The sequence below is a fragment of the Pan troglodytes genome, chromosome 5 (genome assembly GCF_028858775.2).
Source record: "Pan troglodytes isolate AG18354 chromosome 5, NHGRI_mPanTro3-v2.0_pri, whole genome shotgun sequence".
NCBI lineage: Eukaryota > Metazoa > Chordata > Mammalia > Primates > Hominidae > Pan > Pan troglodytes.
Window position 1 is genome coordinate 170,072,426 of NC_072403.2, and position 22,259 is coordinate 170,094,684.

The window sequence follows — 22,259 nt, forward strand, 5'->3', positions numbered from 1 at the left end:
GCTAGGCTTAATACTGGGTGACAAAATAACCTGTACAACAAACCCACACGACATGCGTTTACCTGTATAACAAACCTGCACAAGTACCCCTGAACTTAAAATAAAAGTTAAATTTTGAAAAATTTTAAAAAGGGGACAGAGAGAGAAGCTGTGGCCCCAGCTGGGTGGTTTTCTCTTTTCTGGCTGATGTCTGCATGGGGAGAGTCCCTTCCCTGCCCCACTTCGTTACCACTTGCCTTTTATTTTGAACTTTTATTTAAAATACTGGTTTTGGATTTCAACCAGAATTTTAAGACTTGGGGTCTCATCTATTGCATCTCATCGAGTAAGTCCCTGGGAACCACTGTCCTTTAGCGGCACTGTCCTTCCTAAAACACCGGACATTCTAACACGGAAAATGAAAGCAAACCGCATGCATTTCCTAGGACTGCCCATAATAAAGTACCCCAAACTGGGTGGCCAAAAACAACACACTTATTCTCTTCCAGTTCTGGAGACTGGAAGTCTGCAATCCAGGTGTCGGCAGGACTGCTGTGTGTTCGAAGTCCCCCCGGGGAGAACCCTTCTGAGCCCACCTGACCGCCCCGGCTTTTGGTGGCCCCTGGCAAGCATCTCTCCATCTCTGCCTCCGTTTTCATGTGGCCTTCTCTGCCTGTGTCTCTCCAGGACTCCAGTCGTACTGGATCAGGGACCCACCCTACTCCAGTTGTCCTCATCTTTTTTTTTTTTTTTTTTTTTTTTTTTTTTGAGACGGAGTCTCACTCTGTCGCCCAGGCTGGAGTGCAGTGGCACAATCTCGGCTCACTGCAAGCTCTGCCTCCCGGGTTCACACCATTCTCCTGCCTCAGCCTCCCGAGTAGCTGGGACTACAGGCGCCCGCCACCACGCCCGGCTAATTTTTTGTATTTTTAGTAGAGACAGGGTTTCACCGTGTTAGCCAGGATGGTCTCAATCTCCTGACCTCATGATCTGCCCGCCTCGGCCTCCCAAAGTGCTGAGATTACAGGTGTGAGCCACTGAGCCCGGCCCAGTTGTCCTCATCTTAACCCATTACTTCTGCAAAGACCCTATTTCCAAACAAGTTCTAAAGTACTAGGAGTTGGTACTTCACCATATGGTTTTTGGAAGGGACACAGCTCACCCTGGGCCGCGGATGCTGGCTCCTTTTAGAGGACTGTGCTTTACAGGCAGCGCCTGTGGCCCTGTGAGAACTCTCGCTGCAATCTTTGCTTTCTCACTTTTACAGACCAACAAGCCCTACCACAGACCAGGCTGGGCCTTGGCTCTGGCCACTTCGTGTCGCGTGCCTGCTGACTGGCGCTTGTCTCCTGTGTTGCCAGCTTGCTTGTTAGAGCTCAGAGGCAGGGACCTTGCCCCCACATCTCCTGAATCTCCCACCTCGGGCAGCCTGGCAGGGCCATAGAGATATGAGCAGCCTGCCCTTCCAGCTCCTGGGGTACAGCCCGATGCTGTTGACATCGCCTCCACCTCCCTTCCTTGTCGGGGCTGGGGAGGGATTTCTTGGCTCCCATAAGCCTTTGTGGGCTTCCTAGTGTGTGTGTTTTGTCCTTTTTCGTCCTCTGGGCACTGGGCTAGACAGGGCTGCTCTCCCTGAAGTCCCCACCCAACCTTACTCCCAGGAGCAGCAGTGATTGACAGACAGCTGGGCACCACCACCTGCCGCTCACCCACAGATGCGGCAGCTGCGGACGCTGCCCCCGCCCCACCTAGAGAGCATAACTTAACCCATGGTGACTTCGTTAACAAGAGATGCGTAGCGGGGCCCCAGGAAGGTGGCCCTACACCCATGGTAGCTCTTGGTTGGGTGCCTATGTTTCAGGCTGTGCTGATGAGCCTGGAGGTGCCCGGGCTGGCCCATCCATCGGAGACCCCGGACAGCCTGGCTACCCAGGAAGGGGAGCTGTCACTTCCCAGCGCTGAGTCCAGGGCTGTCCACGTGGGCCTTCATCAAAGCCTGACTGAGCCTGCCAGGTCCCAGGCTCTGCTCCCGGGTGGGTGGGCATGGGGGGCAGTGGTGGTGTGATGGGGGCGCAGCAGGAGTAGGGCAGGTGAAGCTGGTCCTGCCAGGTGCTGCCGCCCTTCCAGGTGGTACTTCCGATAGGCGGTGTTCGGCTGGTGACCCCTGCCTGGAGGGCGAGGGGAAGCACAGCAGAGCCAGGGCAGGGAGAAGCGTGTGCTGCGTGCAGCCCAGGAAGGAGGGGCATGGAGCAGAAAGAAACACAGGTGAACTGGAGGAGCAGAGAGGGTTCATGCTTCCTGCACACATGGGACCAGGGCACGGGCCTGGTGGGGGGGTCAGCATTCCTCCAAGCCAAAAAACACAGGTGTGACAGCCCTTTTTCTAAAACATTACAGAGGCAGCAGGAGCAGAGATGGCTGCAGGGAAGTGACTGTTCCCCAAAAGCAAGAAACTCCTGTTGCCTCACTTGTATAAGCCAAGGAAACCCCTCGCTTTCTGTCTCTGGAGTCACTGAATATTTTTGTTTATGTCACTTTATAGCAGTACTGATGCTTAGGTTGATCTAAGTTCGTTTTTAAAACACAAAACATGTCTTTAAGTGGAATGCACAGTTAGTATGCTCCTGCGAAGCAGCAGCCCCGCTGCCCTCCCTGGCTCTGTGGCCACCTGCTGAGGATGATTCTTCTAGGATGAGTCAGGAGAGTGGAGCAAGGCTCAGCCTGCAGGTCCTTGCTGAGCTCAGGGAAGCAGCCCCATGAGGATCGGGCTGCGTGGTCTGCAGGGGAACCTGCCTGGGACCCTGCTGAGATTCACCTGTTTCAGGTGCCAGTGATCTGCTGGGATTCTGGAGAGGTCCCTCAGGGGAGCCTGGCACTTCCTACCCCCTTGAGTTTGCAAAGTCACAACTGAGGGCCTGGGTTGGGACGGTGTCATGAGTTCTCCATAAGCTTTGCTTATGGTACAGGAGCAGACTGTCTGGCGCTTCTGGAGACCTTTAACGTGCTCCTGTAGACAGTCGGGTAGACTCATTCTGGTAGCACAGCGTGGCCTCCCCCTCCACCTGACATCTGAGGAAGTGGCAGGCTCTGCATCTCGGTGGCCTCGCCCCAGGGTGCAGGGAGCAACTTTGAGGAAATTAGTGCTGAGCCTCCAGTAGGAAGGAGGACTGTGCTGGGGAGGCAGGTGAGCCCCTTGTGCCGCCCGCAGGTCACACTGGCCTGGGGCCCCTGCAGAGGAAACAGGATCCACCAGCCAGGCCCGCTGACCATTTGGAAGTGGAGCATGCGCACAGGCGGCTGTGCGGTCATCGTCTGGCAAACAAATGATGGGACCGGACCAGGAGCAGACTGGCTCCCTGTGGTGGGGACTCTTGGCAGGCGGATCAGCTTCTTAGGAATTAATTCTCAGGAAGCCAGAAAAGGGGGACCCTGTGGCACCCTCTGCTTTTGCTTTGGTTTAACATGTTTCCTAGGAGGAGTAATTAATCTTTCTCTGAGGCAGGCTGTGTGTGTGTGTGCATGGGTTGTATGTGTACCGTGTGTGCTTGGTATATGCATTTATGTGTTGTACATGTTGTGTGTATGTGTCATGTGCATTGTGCATTTGTGTATACATGTGTATGGTGTCGTGTGCCTTGTGTTTGTTTTTCATGTGTATGTGTGCAGTGTGTGCATTTATGTGTTGTATACACACGTGTGTGGGTTGTGCGTGTGTTGTGTGTGTGCACGCACAGATGTTGTGTACATGTGTAGATAGCATCTCAGCCTCCTTGGGAGGAAGCCTTGAGTCTTTTTGGCTCTGCTGAGTCATAGCTGGTGGGCTTGCTCTGCAGTGCTGACTCACCACACAGAAAAACAAGACCAAAAAGTCCCCTCAGTCTATTAAAAAAAAAAAAAGGATGTAAGATAAATATTTGGCTATTCAAGATAAGGCCACTGACTCATTCAGGGAGGTTAGGATGACTGCGTGTCCTCCCAGGAATGCAGACTTGGAGATAATTGGTCTGTAGACACTATCTGGAAGCAGAAGGTCAGCAGAAAGCCTTTCAGATAGAAGGTATATGCACCCCTGTGAGTTTTCCTGCCTCGTCCCTCTCTTTTTATGGCCATTAGGTTTCTGTTCCCACTGCTCTGGAAGCGTCACTCAGGGTCACCCTCTGGCTGCTCAGTCTGGGGTCTAGGCACTGGCCTGGCCTCACACAGCACTGGCACGAGCCTCCGTCTTTGGCTGCTCAGTCTGGGGTCTAGGCACTGGCCTGGCCTCATCACAGCACTGGCACGGGCCTCCGGCTTTTCCTCCCGTGGCCCCACTGCTCTTCCTGGTCTCCTTCCCACCTCTCGTCTGTTCCTTCTTGAATCCCTCCTTCTTCCCAGGACCCAAGCTCTCTCCGACGCCAGCAGGTGCCCTCGTGCATACTCATAGCGTCAGGGCCTCTGGGGAAGAGAAAACAGCTTCGTTTTTTGAGTGGCTACTCTGTGCTGGGACTATGCCCCCTCATTTACCCCTCACAGCTCATCCCTTCTCTGTGCACAAGGTGACATGAACTTCATGTAGAGAGAGGGAAACTGAGGCTGAAGATGGCTAAGTAATGTGCCCAGGGCCACCCTGCTGGCAAATGGGGGTTTGCAAAGTGGCAGTCGGACCCAGCTTATGCTAATACCAGCGCCCACTTTCTCTCCTGCTTCCACTCTCTGTCCTACCTCCCCACCCCAAGAGCCCTCTGTCAAAATGACATCTGTGAGGTGAGACATCACTTCTTCCACTGGTATTAAAAGTTGTTCACCCAGAATGGAAATGTATCACTTGCATTTGACAGTCAAGTTATGCCTGTCGCCTTGGGAACAAAGAAGGCAGTCTTGATGATAGAACAGGGTGCAGATGTCACCTGCTTCCCTGTGGAGGACGGGGTGGAGAACTTTGGAGCTCCTTTCTTCTTGATCCAGTGTGAGCAGGGAGGGGCATACAGAGCACTGACGGCCCTTGGTGTTTTCAGAAGCTGGTTCTGGGCAAGTCTCAGCTTGGGAGGAGCCTGATGTGATGCTGGAAGTGGCGTTGTTAGCACTTGGGGCAGTCAGAGTGAAGGGAGACATTCCTCAGCCTAAATAGATAGTGGGCGTTGGTTTTTGTTGTTGTTTGGTGTTTTTTGGATTTCGCTCTGTTGCCCCAGCTGGAGTGTCATGGTGCAATCATAGCTCACTGCAGCCTCGTCCTCCTGGGCTCAGGTGATCTTCTTGCCTCAGCCTCCCAAGTAGCTGGGACTACAGGCATACGCCACCATACCTGGCTAACTTTTTAAAAATTGTTTTGGTAGAGATGGGGGTCTCACTTTATTACCCAGGCTGGTCTCGAACTTTTGGGCTCAAGCCCGCCTCCCACCTTGGCCTCCCAAAGTGGTGGGACTGTAGGCGTGAGTCACCGTGCCCAGCCTGGATATTGTTAAACATTGTCTTTATATACAAATGTTGGTTTCTTTTCCAGGAACCTGGGCCTATGCAGGGCACACACGCCGGTCAATTGTATGTACCTAATTTCATGGTAGCCAACTATGTCTGTAGCCGTTCAAGCAACCTGCTATTTTATTCTGTTTTGCTAGTAGAAGAATGGAGTGTAACAGCTTTGCTGGTACTCAATACCTGGAAACAGACAGCATGTTCTTAACACATGCTTTTTTCCTTTGGAAATTAAAGGATAGTATTCCAGTTTGACAATATAGATACCAGGCTCCTGTAATTCCTTTGGTCCAGGGAAACAGTGGCTCTAATTTTCAGGTCCTCCACTGCAGAATGACTCATTCCTGTGTGATCTGAGCGTGATCTCCCCTGCATGGGAAGCTGCCCTGTAAGGGAGCAGGCTGGTGAGGAACGGAAAGGACCACAGCAGCGCCCAGGCCGCCCTGCCAGGCCAGGCTAGAGTTGCGCAGATAAAGGCCCCGCATCTGATAAGTGTCGCCGCCTGCCCCTGCTGACGCTCAGGATCGTACTTCTTGTCCTTTTAAAACTCCCTTGCACTCCAGCGTCATTGGAGGCCTGCAGGCACACTCTGAAATAGCTGTACGTGTGGGTGGGGAGGAGATAGATGTCTTAAAGTGTACGGATCATTTGTTTCTCTGCAGGTGCTGTCACACTGGAAGCTTGTGGAAACCGTGTTGTGTGTGTTAACTGAGTGGTGTGTTTAAGAACACAGTGGGGCAGGGCCAGGACCAAGTACAAGGTCAGGCTGAGTCTTGCATTGTCAAGTACGAGACTGGCTAGCACAGCCACTGAGGTCTTTTGGCTATCACTGGTGCATTTTATTTCATTCAGTCCTTTTTTCATAGCTCTCTGCTGCTTAGCTGTTTGCCAAGGCAAGAATAGAGGGCTCTAAGGAAGGTTACATTCCAGAGCACACTGACTTCTCTTCATACAGGGGGTGGCGGAAGGCTGTTCCTGGGATTTTCAGGGTGATGATAAGGTTGTGCCCTAGAAGTGTGAATTCCCGGAGACCCTGGGAGGCCCCAACCCCCAGCAGACCCCCTCCTCAGAGGCTGGTCGACAGCCAGCATGCCTGCCCAGTACCTGGCGAGAGGTCAGGGCGCGTCGCCAGATAGGGGAGCAGAGGACGCCGGAGTCCACCGTCCGCCCTTCATTCTGGCTGGTGTCGGGTCACAGGTAGCCAGATCCCGTTACCCAGCCCAGGACGTTCGGTTTCATTGAAGAATACCTTTCCCTTTCTGTTTCCTTGTGCCGCAGATGATTTACATGGACGATGGAGTGTCATCTTTTGTCCAGATCAGAGGCTCCGTTCCGCTGTTCTGGGAGCAGCCAGGGCTTCAGGTAGGTCATGAAAAAACTTAAATGTCCCCTTGTGATGTTGTCCGCCCTGCCCTTCCCTTCAATAGCTGGGGAAGATTTCTTTTAACACGTTCGTTTCATGGCATAGTTGCCAGTCTTTTTCCTCAGCCCTGTTGTGTTGAGCTGAGCTGTCAAAGTGTGCACACGTGTGTGTATATGCATGCATACGTGTGTGTAGAAAACACAGACACCACTTTGTTGTTTCTGGTCGTCAAGGATGCTGTATGAAGCCGCTGAGTCGGGAACGGTGCTGCGGTGCCTGCTGAGTGGGTGCCGCGAAGTGAGCTTGGGTAGCACTGCCTGAAGTTAGACCCTGAGTTTGGTGTACTGAGGACGTTTCTGAGAGCCGTGACTCTCATGGAGGGCTTCAGGAAGGCTCTGTGGCTGCGTAGGTCTGGCACCCAGTGCTGCCAGTTGTGGGGCCACGTGAGACTTCCACAGCTTTCCTGTGATTTCTAAAAATACCCCTTGCTGTCCAAAGCAGGGCTCTGGTCAGTGCCAGAGAGATTTGGCATTCTTTCTCCTGGGAAGAGCACAGGGTGGGGACACATTCCAAGAACACATTTGTCATCAGTGGAATGACACACTGCCTCCTTCACCAGGGTCTCTAACAAGGTGGGTTATGGGCCGAGTGGACTGGAGGGGCCTCCCCACTAATCCCCAGTCTTCCTCCCTGTCCCGAGGGGACGTGGGTGCCTTCAGAAAGCCTCTCGGCCAGGGCCTTTGTCGCCTCTCAGCTCTTCTTACCGACAGCTCTCATGTGACTGTGTTTGGGTTGCCAGCCAGTGGCTACTGGGGCCCAGAGTGCCATCTGCCAGGTTCCAGGGGATGTTTGACAACGCTGGACTCAGGGTCCCCAGTCTTGGGTTCAGCTTCTTAGCCTGCTCTTTGACTTGACCCTGTGCCAGGAGCAGGTGAGTCACTTGTCCCCATGGCTGTCAGCATGCTGCAGTGACAGCATTGGTGAAGTACTGGGTCAGCCTGGGCAGTGAGATGGATGAATGGAGGTCTCGTTTAGGCTCCACGCTCTGGTAGGGAGAAAAGTCTTGATTAACATTCAGTCTTTCCACTAGAAAGAGAGCACCACACTGCACGAGATAACTGACGGCCTCCGGAGAAATGCTCCTGAGGACAGCTGTGACACAGAAATTCCTCCGGAGGGCTGCCCAAAGGAGGTTTTTGGAAAAATAGCTTTATTGCAATATAACTTACACACCCATTTAAAGCCTACAACTTGGTGCTTTTACTGCATTTATGGTGTTGTGTAACCACCACTGTAATCTAATCTTAGAACACTTTGATCACCACTAAAAAACTTTGTCCCCGTTAGTGGTCTCTCCCATCCCCTCCAAGTCTCCCTCATGCCAACTCGACTGTTCATCTACTGTCTTTATCTATAGATTTCCCATTCCAGACATTCCAAAAGAGTTTTTGAAACCTGATTTTCTTTAAATATGGAGTTTTCCTTTGGAAACTTCTCGAGCTCTGTATTCAGGAGAATGAAAGAATTGATCGAATGAGTGTGGCAAAAAAGGAGACGGGGAGACCATGTTGTGTTTCATGTAAAGTTTGTAAGAAATCCAAAAATTAGGGGAATGGTCATGATGGATTCTTAGAATTTGGGAAGGACCCTTTGGAATTCATCCATTCCACCCTCTGACTCTCAGTTCAGGGGTCCTCCTTTTTTTTTTTTTTTTTTTTTTTTGAGATGGAGTCTCACTCTGTTGCCCAGGCTGGAGTGCAGTGGTGCAATCTCAGCTCACTGCAACATCTGCCCCCTGAGTTCAAGCCGTTCCCCTGCCTCAGCCTCCAGAGTAGCTGGGACTACAGGTGCCCACTACCACACCCAGCTAATTTTGTTTTATTTTTAGTAGAGATGGAGTTTCACTGTGTTAGCCAGGCTGGTCTCGAACTCCTGACCTCAGGTAATCCACCCACCTCAGCCTCCCAAAGTGCTGGGATTACAGGCGTGAGCCACCACACCTGGCCAGGCCAGTTCAGGGATCCTCTTCCAGGACCTCCAAAGGGCTGTCCTCCAGGCCACAACTGGGGATGGTTCCGACTCTTGGTGAATTCCTCCTGTATTGCACTGCTGCGTCTGTCTGACTCTAGAGTGTTTTGGGGTGCGCAGGAGTATGTCTGATTCTTCTCCGTGTGACTCACCCTCAGTCCTTGGAGGGAGTCTTCTGGTTCCCTCTTCTTCTTCTTGTCTTCTCTAAGGCCTCCCAACTCCTTTGGCCATCTTCCCTTCTGTTTCTAAGACTCTCAATGTTCTCATCTCCCTCATCTAAAAAATGACACTCCTTTTTGTCGTTCCCCTCTTGGATTTCATTTTGGTCTTACCTTGACCTTCGTGCTGCCTCAGATGTAGCCTGACCCGCCATGGGATGACTGTGCCTTGGTCTGTCAGGGGCCAGGAGCAGTGGACCACGAGGTCTCAGCTTTTTGGCAGCTGTTTCACCCTCTTAAATTCCTAACATTTGTGCTGCACCAAAGCCTCCATGGTTTCTTCTTTTTGTTTTTTGTTTTGTTTTGTTTTTGAGACGAAGTCTTGCTCTGTCACCCAGGCTGGAGTGCAATGGCACGACCTCGGCTCACTGCAACCTCCACTTCCTGGGTTCAAGAGATTCTCCTGCCTCAGCCTCACAAGTAGCTGGGGTTACAGGCACCCACCACCATGCCTGGCTAATTTTTTTGGTATTTTTAGTAGAGACAGGGTTTCATCACTGTCTCTGGCTGGTTTTGAACTTCTGACCTCAAGTGATCTGCCCGCTTCGGCCTCCCAAAGTGCTAGGATTACAGGCGTGAGCCATCGCGCCCGGCCTCCATGGTTTCTTCAAAACAAGCTTCAGAAGGCTTTAGTGTTCCTTAATCTTATTAAGGATTTGCTAACCTTTGGGCCTAATACCTGTGTTTAGCCTCTAAACACCACTCATCATCAAAGAGAGATGAAGTCATCTTCACAGGGGGCTGGGAGGGCAGCAGGAAGTGGTGGTCTACCGTCACCGGCTTCAACTGTCACTATCAAGCCTAAGGCTGCTTCTAGTTATTTTTCTCCACTTTGAACTTTTTCTCTTCCTTCTTCACTTAGGTTAGATGAAAAATGCAAAGATTTTGGGGTGAGTAGCTTGCGTATTAAGCTGCAATGCTGTCCCTCCTTGACAGCTGCCGTTGGAAACCCAGGAGCCCGGCCGGATGGGGTGGGGTTGAGCAGAGGGTGGTGGATGAGGATTTGTCTGCATGTTTTCCTGGGTAATGGTACCTTCAGTACTTCCTGACTCCATTTCTAGCAGCCGTGTACCTTTAATAAATATCATTTTTACTGTGTAAATGGGCTGTGCAGTTTATAAATAGCCACATTGAAATTTTACCCTTAGAGCAAATTGCTCCCTGGTCTAGCTAGTTCAAGAATCTATTTATGATCTGTGTCTGTGGTTGACAACGTTGCTCCCCTGGTCATTGTAGAAGCTTCCTTCCCTTCATATGCTGTATAGACACATGCCTGGCCAAGGTGAGTTCAGTCTGTCTTTTGAAGTTTCCTGCAACTGAACCAAACGGAGGAGGATGCCGAGTAGAGCAGACCCCTCTTGCCCTGCCTTCGCCTCTTCCCTGCCAGAAACCATTCGCCAAGTTCGTGGAGTCGTGGCGCTGGATGGGCTTGTGTGTTTGTACCTTTCTTTTTTCCAAAAAGGACATGAGATGGCTTGTAGTATAACAGTTTCAAAAATAAGTGAAGAGGTCCGGATGAAGGGCAAGAGTCGAATTGGTGCCCACGATGCATGCCATGGGTCTTGTGTGCGTGGGAAGGAACCTGACGCTTGTTCCAAGCTTCCCCGCAGCCACCACAGAAAGAACCGCGGTCACAGCCAGTTTATGACAGTGACTCAGAGCACGAGCTTTGAAGCGACACAGACCTGGGCTCAAATTCAAACTCTGGCTCCCCTGCTTTGGAACCATGTGTGTTGGAGAGGCTCTTATCTGTGCCAAGCCTTAGTTTACTTTTCTGTAAAATGGGGCTAACAATATCTACCTTATAGGGTTCTAGAGAGGATTAAAGAGCGTAATATAAGAATTTGGCTGGGCATGGGGGCTCATGCCTGTAATTCCAGCAATTTGGGAGGCCAAGGTGGACAGATCACTTGAGGTCAGGAGTTTAAGACAAGCCTGGCCAACATGGTGAAATCCCATCCCCACTAAAAATGCAAAAATTAGCTAGTCATGGTGGCAGGTTCCTGTAATCCCAGTTATTCAGGAGGCTGAGGCAGGAGAATCACTTGAACCTGGGAGGAGGAGTTTGCAGTGAGCCAAGATTGTGCCACCACACTCTAGCCTGGTCAACAGAGTGCGACTCTGTCAAAAAAAAAAAAAACACACACACACACGGTATCTAGAATCTAAAAAGTACTCAAAATGGCAGCTGCTATTGATACTAACAGAAACAAATGATAACACCCAGGAGATAAAACCAATGGTGGCATCCGGAGAAGCGTGGCTCTTGGTGTCCTGAGCACTGAATGAGAGTTTCCTCCTGTCTTCGCGGGAACAGGGACACCGTGAGATGTAGTAACATGAAGACAGCTTCCTGGTCAGTCTTATCTCTCATCCCTCATAGACTCATCGTAAATCAGTAACCCCAGATGAAGCCATTTATTCATCCCAAACATTCACTGAGCGTCTGCCAGGTGTAGGGGGCACCAGGGATCAGATACAGTCCCTGCCTTCAGGGAGCAGGGGGCAGGACATGGCAGTGTTGTGTGGACAGAGCCGTGCTGGAAGAAGGAAGAGGCCCCGGGGGCAGCTCTCCCAGGCTGAGGGTGTGGGGTGGGCTGCCCAAGGGTCCAGACTGGGGAGGGGTGAGGAAGAAGCCCTCAGGCAAGGAAGGCAGCCCTTGCAGAGGGAACAATGGGTGCAGGTGTTGTAACCCTTGGATTCACAGTGATCAGGGAGCGTCACTGGGTAGCTTCTTGAAGTCCTGGGCATGAAGGGAATGGGAGAACAGATAGGAGAGGTGAGCAGAGCTGGGTCAAGGGCCTGTGGATGCTACACTGAGAAGTTTGCATCCCATACCAGCAGCTACTCAAGCAGTACTCCCCAACCTTGCTGCACAGAAGACTCTGCTGGGGAGCTTGAAAAATCCTGATACCCAGGTTGATACCATACACATTAAGTCACAATATCTGGGGCCGGGAGCCAGGCAGCCGTCCTTTTTGAAGACCCATGGGTGACTCCAGCATGCAGAAAAGTATGGGGACCACTCGGTGCTGTGCTGGCAAGCCAGTTTTATTGGGGTCAGACTGGGTGCAGGGAGCTTTGGTTTGTAGCATTTGTCCATTGCTGTGGTGTAAATTCTCCCATCGTGGCCACTTTCAACCTACGGCTCCACATCACTGAGCTCAGAGTTGGGACCAGCTGGGTGCACCGTCGGCTTGCAAGCCTGCGGGAGCTGGCTCCAGCACACACTGGACACTGCTAAAGGGCTGCAAGAGGTAGACACACAATTAGACAGAAGTCTAGGCAGTGTTAGTTTGGGGGGGAAAGACACCAGATGGGAGGCCGTTGAGCTGAGATTTTTGGGTAGCCTTAAGTCTGGTAGGAGTGGTGGGGTGCAGGGGAGAGGCGTGGAGGTGCTGTCTGCGATCCTTGGGCCTCTTGAGTGCTGATCGAGACTCTGCTGTGACTTCCACAGCCAGGAGTTCTCCAGACCCCGACTATCCTCATGGCTGTCTACCTAACCTCAGTCTCTGGTCTATAGGATTGAACTAATGACTTTAGGGGCCAGATAAGAGTAGCTGGCCCTTTGCCCAGAGGGGAGGAGGACGGGGTGGAGGAGAAGGGAAGCTACAAAGTGCAGTGACAGTGGTGGACCCTGCCCCCAGCTGCAGCTCGTGCCTGTGGCTTCTGACACCCAGTGACCTCAGGACTAGGTGATGCCAGAGAAGGTGGATGCTGGTCAGTGCTGGAGCAGGACAGAGGGGAGGAAGGATATGAGGCCCAAGGAACCCAGACAAAAGGGATGCACGGGGTGACGGAGGAAGGGTGAGCTCCAGAGAGAACATGAGGCCCAGCTCCCCTCCACTTTTGCCCAAGGCCTCACTGTGTTGCCTTTCCACCTGCTTAAAAGAAGCAGCTTAGGGTCATGACTCAGGGAGAGGCGGTTAGACAAGTCCAGTAATACAACTTGTTTAGGGGATGGAGGGACCCAGCCTGAGGCCCTGAGCCCAAGGAAGCAGCTGTGGCAAGCTGAGCCTGGTCACGGTGTCCCTGAGGCTCTGCAGGTATGGACATGCCTCTGCTGGTATGCATGCAGCTCTGCAGGTGGGAACACGGCTCTGCAGGTGTGGACATGGCTCTGCAGGTATGCACGCGGCTCTGCAGGTGGGGACACGGCTCTGCAGGTATGCATGCAGCTCTGCAGGTGGGGACATGCCTCTACCAGTATGCACGTGGCTCTGCAGGTGTGCACCTGGCTCTGCAGGTGTGCATGCAGCTCTACAGGTGTGGATGCACCTCTGCAGGTATGCACATGGCCCCTGGAGCTGTCTTCCCTGCTGTACCTTCTACCCCTTCATGGGCATTTGCAACCTGAGCCAAAAGGGAACATAACAAGTCCTGAAATAAGTCAAAACCAGAGCCACTCAAACTTCAGCGTGTGTGCATAGGAATCTCCTGGAGGGCTTGTTAAAACACAGATTCCTGGCCCCACCCCTGGAGAGTCTGGCTCAGCAGATCTGGGGTAGGCCCAGGACTTTGCATTTCTAACAAGCACCCAGAGGAGGTCCAACGACCACACTTTGAGAATCACTGGTCTAGACTTAACAGATCTCTTCTGCCCATTCCCTGCTCTAGTCATTCACCCGGGGGTGGTGCTCCCGACTGACTTCTTAGTTCTCTGAGGTAGAAAGGTTTGTTGTCAGCAGTGATACTGGACTAGCCACTGCAGGGGATATTGACCATGCCTGTGACAGTTGGGCCCAGCCCTGTCCACACGGAATGCTTGTCTAAGTCCAGGATGAAAGACAAGCCTGAGGCCTCAGAAAAGATGTGTTGCGGCCTCTGTCCAGGCTGTGCCTTCTGCTGTGGGCAGCTGATTCCAGGGCGTGCCGTCTGCTTGCCACATTCCCTGAGTCCTCACTGATGTGGTTGAGGGGATCCCATCAAAGGCAGGTGCCTCATTTCACTCTGCTTTGCTGCCTGCTCCCTGGACTCAAGGGCATAGTTTCTGTCAAATTAATTTGCAATTGTGCAGACTTGTTAGAAACTTTGAAGTGCTTCTGGGTCTTTCCATGGGAGTCCTGGTTAGGTGTCATCACCCAGGCCAGGGGATTCAGCGTCTCCCATCCCTTTCCTGCCTTTCCACGATACCCAATGGCATGTTGACTCGGAGGGCGCTCAGTAACTGAGGAATGGACTGCTGCCTGATAATGCAGTTTATATGTTAACGGGGGAGCTATAGAGCGTGGGGATTGGAGCCTGCTAGGTCCAGTCATCTGTGCGACAGTTTCTACCTAATTAAAAGAAGAGGCTTTGGGTTATGACTCAGAGAGAGACAGTTAGACATGTCCAGTAATAGAACTTGTCACGACGGAGAGCCAGGCTCCTCAGCCCTGGCCTGCCGAGCTTGTATTCTCTTCTTACTGTGCTCCCATGGGGAATGATCCTATAAACAGCTGCTGCTCATTGCTGAAGCCAGGGGAGATTTCTTGTGATGACTGACAGAACACACAGCGCAGGTAGCCCCTCTCTTGGGTTTTAGCCCTGGTGACCTCTCAGAGGGTGGCTGAGGGGTACACAGACCCACTGACTTCCCTCAGGGTGCAGGATGGAGCAGGCCTCTCGGTAGCGCGGCCATGAAAGTTTTCAAATTCTCTGAGATTTCCTCAGCCAGGTGTTGATGGCCATGGGGATAAAGGACAGAGGTGACACAGGCAGCAAACAAAACAAAACAAAACAAAAAAACCCCCACAGGTTTGGGGTGAGCCTTTCTTAGGAGCTCCATTAACCAACAGCCAAGATGCCTCATTTTGCACTCACTTCACTTGTGACCAAAGTGTCTTAGGACCAAAAGGGATTTGGGACTTTGTTGAACTGTTTACATAAAAAAAACCTGGCCAGGCACAATGGCTCAAGCCTGTAATCTCTACTTTGAGAGGCCGAGGTGGGTGGATCACTTGAGCCCGGGAGTTCGAGACCAGCGTGGGCAACATGGCGAAACCCCATCTCTACAAAAAATACCAAAAAAAAAAAAAAAAAAAAATAGCCAGGTGTTGTGGTGTACACTTGTAGTCCCGGCAACTTGGGAGGCTGAGGTGGGAGGATCATTTGAACCTGGGAGGTTGAGGCTGCAGTGAGCCGTGATTGCACCACTGCACTCCAGCCTGGGCAACAGAGTAAGACCCTGTCTCAAAGAAAAAAAAAAAGAAGAAGAAGAAAAGAAAAGGAAACCTTCTCCAAGGAATCTCTAAATCTATTGCTGAGAAACCAGTTCTCTAGATGGGTGCTTTTCTTGAGTCTGAGATGGGGCAGTTGTATCACCTGTAGTGTTGAGTTATACAATGATACATGAAGTGTGATAATAACTGCATCTCATAACATAGATAAATCTGATGACACTACCTTTACAACACTCAAACAGAAGCAAAACTAAAGAGTGCATTTTTAACAACTTATTCTTGAAATAATTTCAGACCTACAGAAAAAATCTAAGAACAAGAGGGAGCTCCCATATGTCCTTCACCCAGATTCACTAAATTTTAACCTTTTGCCACACACGTTATTATTTTTTGAACCATTTGAGAGTAGGTTGCATATATCACATCAGTGTTAGTCCATTTGCCTTGCTGTAAAGGAATACCTGAGGCTGGGTAATTTATAAAGGAAAGAGGTTTATTTGGCTCATGGTAATGCAGGCTATACAGGAAGCATGGTGCCAGCATCTGCTTCTGGGGAGGGCCTCAGGAAGCTTACAGTCATGGTGGAAGAGGAAGGGGAGCCAGTGTGTCATATGATGAGGGAGGGAGCAAGGAGAGGGAGGTTGCAGGTTCCTTTAAACAACTAGCTCTCCTGTGAACCAGCAAGAACTCATTCATTACCATGGGGTTGTCACCAAGCTATTCATGAGGGATCTGTCCATATGATCCAAACACCTCCCACTAGGCCCCACCTCCAACACTGGAGGTCACGTGTTAACGTGAGATTTGGAAGGGACACACATCCAAACCATGTCGGTGTCTCTTTACTTAAGTGCAAAATGTACTCTCCTACATCACCATAGTATAGGTACACATTTGGGAAATTTAACATTGACAAAGTACTTCAATCTCATCTGCAGGCAATATTCCAAATTGATCACTTGTCTCAGTGATGTCCTTTGAAGCACCTTTTCCCGCCTTGAGTCCAGCATCACATACTGCATTTTGTGGTCATGTCTCTAGTCTTTAATCTGCATCTGTTTCTCAGCTTTCTGTCTTTCAAAACATTGATGTTTTTGGAGAATGCAAGCCTTCTTTTCCATTAAGTCGAGGGTCCCTACCTTTACGTTTTCCTAGTGTTTCATTATAATCACATTCAGTGTATGGATCCCTGACCAGAATGCTACCTACATGATGCTGTGTCCTTCTCAGGGTACCAGATCTGGAGGCACACGGTGTCCATCTGCCCCTCATTAGTGATGTTAATTTTGGTCACCCAGTCAAGGTGCTATTCAGTTTCTCCATTTACGCTTAATATGTTTTCCCTTTCAACTAATCAGCAATCTATGGGAGACACTTTGAGACCATGCTGGTATCCTGCCTCTTACTAAAGTTTCCCTTAAGATATATCATCAACAGATAATTTTTGCTGAACAATTATTTACTATGACAGTTGTAAAATGATGATTTTTAAATGATTTCCTCCAAATTTATTACTTGGTATTCTACTATAGAGCCCTCTCTTGTTCCCCATTCACCCACCTACACACCCACCCACCTGCACACTGATTCACCCATCTGTCACCCATTAACCCATCCATTCATCCACCCATCCACCCTCCCATCTACTTATCCACTCATCGTCCACCTATCTATCCACCCATCCACCTATCCACCTACCTGTCTACCCACCATCCACCCATCCCTCTATCCAGCCAGTCATCCATCCATCCATCCAGTCATCCACCCATCCAGCCATCCAGCGATCCAGCCATCAATCCACCCAGCCATCCACGCACCCACCCATCCACCCACCCACTCACCCACTTACCTATCCATCCATCTTTCATCTACCCATTCACCCACCCATCCATCCATCCTCACATTCACCTGTCCATCCATCCTCACATTCACCTGTCCATCCATCCACCCACCTATCCATCTACTGATGCATCCACTCACCCATCCATCCACCCACCCATCCATCCATCCATCCCCATTCACCCATCCATCTATCCATTCAGTCACCCATCTATTCACCCATCCATCCATCCCCCCATTCATCCATCCACCCATTATCCATCCATTCAGCCATCCACCCATTCATTCACCCATTCATCTATCCATCCACTCACCCACCCACCTACCCATCCACCCATCTATCCATCCACTCAGCTATCCATCCATCCATCCATCCATCCATCCATCCATCCATCCACCCACCCATCCATCCATCCATCCATCCACTCAGCTATTCATCCATCCACCCACACAGCTATTCATCCACCCACCCATCCATCCATCCACTCAGCTATTCATCCATCCATCCACCCACCCATCCATCCACTCAGCTATTCATTCATCCATCCATCCACCCACCTACCCATCCACCCAGCTATTCATCCATCCATCCATCCATCCATCTATTCACCCATCTAGTTATCATCAGTATAGATTCATGAATTTCTATTTTATTCATCAGGTTAAAATCCATTACTGTCCTCATATAGTTTGATGTTCAGATTGTCCCAGATTTGGCCAGCAAAAGCCCCTTTAAGCTGGCTCCAGCAACAATATGTATTTTAAATGTATTTTTTAAAACTAAGTTGAGTATTAAATAAATAGTTCTATTAATAATAAGGCAAATTTGATCATTAGCATGACTCAGATTTTAGGGGGAAATTAGTGTCCCTGAAGGCATAAAGGAGACTGAGAAGCAGTTTCTGTCTCCACAGTTGGCTTCACTGACCTCTGTGCTATCAGAGAGCTTAGGATCTGACATCTGCCTCATCATCTTACCCTGGATCTGCTTTCTGTGGAAGAATTGCAGCAGACTTGGTCATGTTGCAGTTAGGACTGGGCAGCAGCAAAGCCAGACTCGAGGCACCTAGACCTGAGTTTGGAGCACTGTTAGCTGAATCCAGAGAGCTCAGCCTTCCTGAGCCCTGAAAAGGCCACAGAGGTGGCCTAGTGGGTGCCACATGCAGCCTGGCTGGCAGTAAGAAGGAGAATGGGAAAAAACCACGGCCTCCTTGGTTTGCAGAGCAGGAAGAATCACTATTGTTACTTCTCTTTGCTTTAGGTTGGCTCCCATCATCTGAGACTCCACAGAGGCCTGGAAGCCAATGCCCCTGCTTTCGACAGGTAGGGATTGTCTGACACCATCCAAGCCTGTCATTGTCATCCTTAGACATCGTCGTCCCATCAGACATAAGGGAGAGGGTGCGACGGGAAAGGGAGGACCCTGAACCCTGAATCTAAAGCTGCTTTCCCTTTGGTCCTTTATGCAAGAAGGGAGGTGACAAAATGGGATTTTTACTTTGTTCTCAGGTTTCCTGAAGGTAAATTAATGAATGTTCAGGTAGCACTTTATAATTATTTTATCTTACCAGTTTCTTGCAATGAGGCTTCATCTCTATGCCCTGGTTAATAAGGGATCATCTAAATTATAGGGTATTTGAAGCTGTTTGTTTTTTGTTTTAAAATAGTATAGAATAAATAAGTATAGAAAAGTATAAAGTGAAAAATAAAAGTACCCTAACTCCCAGTTACCACTCTCAGAGATTTTACTATTAGTAGTTTTTTACATGTCATTCTAGAAAACAATTTTGGCATTTTATGTGTGTGTGTGTGTGTGTGTATATATATATATATTTATTTAAATACACAAATTGGATCATAACACATTTACTGTTTTGCAGCTTGCTTAAGAAAAGCAGAGCTATTTGTAATATGTATTTGAAATAATAACTTCTTAAAAGATTTGCTTATTTAATCTAAATACTCAATATTTTAAAATTGTCTTAGTGAATATAGTAAAAATTCTCTAAAGTAATGTGTTAAGTGTTTGAGTCCTTCTACCTGAAGCTTTATTGAGACTTTAAGTTTGCTTTCATACTCTTGTTAAACATAACACTTGTCATATGAGCCCAGATGTGACCCCTGATTAGTGTGTGACAATGTAATGGGCTTTTCTGTAAAGAGATATTTAATCAAGTATAGACAAGACCATTGCCTTTTCCAGAGCATTATTAGTATGTCCTAAGCATTCTACACGCGGAGTTCTTTCAGTTGACATTCATCTGTACTAAATTGTCTTAGGAAATAGTGAACATGAAACTGAAAATGAAATTCTACCTGGCTGAGCTTGGTGGCTCAGATTTTAGGGGGTCGCCTGGGTGACAGAGCGAGACTCCATCTCAAAACAAAACAAACAAAAAACAAAAATATTCTACCCGAAGCTGACCCAAAACAAGAGGAAAGGGTCATGCTGGGTTCGCTTCAGGAACCCTCCTATGTTTAGGAGCTTTCTTAAAAAATACATACATCTGGTTGAAGCACATTTGCATAGACTGCAGATTTTTCAGAATCCTGGTAATGCGTGGTGTGTGAGATGCACGTACCACAGAGAATGAGACCTCTCTCTCCTCACAAGCACCCCAGAGGCTGCCTTGCCCCTTGGAAAGCATTCCTAAATCTAGGGGTACACTTAGATCTCTTATGCAAATCACAGGACAAGCTGCTGAAAGGGTGAGTCTTTCTACAGGCAGCTACTGTGTCCAGGAAGTCTCTTCTGTAATGCTTCTTACCCACGACACTGGGCTGGAGGCAGGAGCCCTCCTGTTCCCTTGCAGGTGCTGCTGCTCTCATGTTCATTGCTGACTATGTTCCCCTCATTCGAGATAACGTTTGGAAATAAGGTGACATGTCTGCCTAGTGGCCACAGTGGGGCACCGTGAGGGTCCCCCTGAGAGCAGGCTGCCCAGGTCCTCGATGATGTCCCTGGACTGGCATGTGCATTGTCCTGGGTGCTTCCCAATTCTCTTCTCTGGGACATCACTGCGCTCTCAAGAGTCGTGCGGTTCTCTGATGGATTTGGTCGAGAGTAAATCCTTTCTTTCCCCCGCAAAACCTTCACACAGATAGTTTTTCTCCCCAGAGGATGCTTGTTTTCCTTTGCCTGAGCTGCATGGGTGCCCCTGTTAGCCGAGGCGGTCTCTTGTCACTTTGCTGTATGTGCTCCATATCTGAGGAGGGCTGTTTGCAGCAGGACTTTGGCTGCAGCTGCTTAAGTGGGGTCTTGTCATCTCTGTGTGGTGACGAGTCTCGGTGGAAGGGCTAACCTTTCACAGGGCGGTGCCTCAGTCTCCCCTCACAGGACAGTAAACCCCTTCTCCTTCCCCGCCCCGCTCTGCGGGTGGCTGCTGTGCACATCAGGGGGTGCCGAACTCTTGGTCCCTCCCTGAAGATGAGAAGGATGCTTCCAAATAGAAATCTGATTCCTCAGTGTCCCGAAAAACTCCTGTTTTCCAAGTAGCTTCCTATGACAGTAACCCATAGGCAGGGGAAGTGAAAAAAAGGCCTCAATGCTCAGGGTGACCCAGGAAGAAGCCCGTATGCTGCCGACCTTGCTGCTGGTGCCAGCGCCCCCTTACGCCCTGGGTGCCAGCGCCCCCTTACGCCCTGGGTGCCAGCGCCCCCTTACCTGGGTCAGCAGGGCCTCTCAGCTCACCAATAACGAGCATTTTACAATAAAGGGAAAGAAAGAGGAACCACGTCCCACACACCAAGCACTGTCCTTGTCACTTTCACTCGTCTTTTCAGTCCTCCTCGCCATTCTCCACAGGAGGGGAAGTAGCCCTGCTTTATAGATGAAGGAGCCAGCTCAGAAGGGATGAATCATTTGATCGGGGGAGTTTGGGGTTGGGACAGCATAGAGTAATGATGAGGAATAGTGAGTAATAATGAGTAATAACAGTTTCCTTCTGGCCCTGGGCTTTGGAACCAGTTGAGAAGAAGGGGCAGGAATGAGACAGGCAGAGATCAGAAATGGGCCTTGTTTCTGATAAGCCACATTGTGGGATGTGGCTTGGATGTGTGGCCACGGTGGGCTCCCTCACCAGGGGCAGAGCCTGCACGTGTCAGAGCCAGGCCTGGGATGCACCTTCTCTGGGCAGACCGACCCAAAAGAAAGCCCACAAGGGCTGAAGCCACACACAGCCCGCCCCAGGGCTGCCTGGAGCTGCACGTGGAGACGGGAGCCCGGGAGGGTGCTCACCCTTAACTTAGGCCAGGGAGTCAGCAGGCAAGCCTAACTTCAAACTACCTACTTCAAAATCCATACTCTTTCTACTACTGTCCCTTAAAGTTAGTAAGAGAATGTTTTCTCTTATTGCATAAGAAAAAACATGATTTTTTTCATGATCATTATTAGCTCTTTAAAAAATTCCGCTCATAAACGTGTCATTACAGAAGTTTGGAAAAGAGAAAGATGTTTAAAGAAGAAAAGAACTTGAATCATATAAAATTCTACCACTTTTGACATCATGTGTTTTTTTCCAGTGTTTTTTCTATATTTAGGCATAAAGATTGCACCATTAAATGATAATTTGACATCTGCTTTTTGCATTGTATCATTTCCCTATGTTTTGTTTAAGGCACTGCATTTCAACATGTTTAAATTTGAAATGTAAGGTTACTTTAAAAAAGCTGGTGATCAAGAATAAATATTGGAATCTCTCCCTAATATTTCAACATACATATTTAGAAAGTAGCTTCCAATACAAGGAATGTTTTCCAAAGCCTGCAAGTTTTGTTGTATCTCCTTGTTGTGGTTTAGCATAATGCAATACAGCACTTAGATCGAAAACAGGATACTGAGTTGAGAGCTCTCCTGCCAGTTGTTCTAGTTTTGAGAAGGGTGGGTACCAAGCAAAATAAGAGATTCATTTCACACATGTGCACATTGCGTGTGTAAGACTCTAGGCCAGGCGCGGTGGCTTATGCCTGTAATCCCAACACTTTGGGACGCTGAGGTGGGAAGATTGCTTGAAGCCAGGAGTTCGAGACCAGCCTGGACAACATAGCAAGACCCTGTCTCTATGAAAAATAAATAAGTAAAAATTAGCCAGATGTGGTGGCATGTACCTGTAGTCCCTATTACTTGAGAGGCTGAGTTGGGAGGATTGCTTGAGCCCAGGAGTTTAAGGCAGCAGTGAGCTATGATCATGCCACTGCACTCTAGCCTGGACAACAGACTGA

At 49.7% G+C, this 22,259-nt stretch overlaps 1 protein-coding gene across 22 annotated transcripts in view; it reads left to right on the forward strand.

The window, feature by feature from the left end:
- SYNJ2 (synaptojanin 2) overlaps window positions 1-22,259 on the forward strand; it is a 130,190-nt gene that overhangs the window by 55,228 nt on the left and 52,703 nt on the right. For all 22 annotated transcript variants that reach the window (XR_010157798.1, XR_010157797.1, XR_010157795.1 and 19 more), the window contains 2 exons: window positions 6,709-6,792; window positions 18,301-18,362. Coding sequence is in view for 18 of the 22 variants with exons in the window: in XM_063812686.1 (XP_063668756.1) it covers window positions 6,709-6,792; window positions 18,301-18,362 (146 nt within the window). In the remaining 4 variants the exon portion in view is untranslated. The remainder of the gene's footprint in view (window positions 1-6,708; window positions 6,793-18,300; window positions 18,363-22,259) is intronic.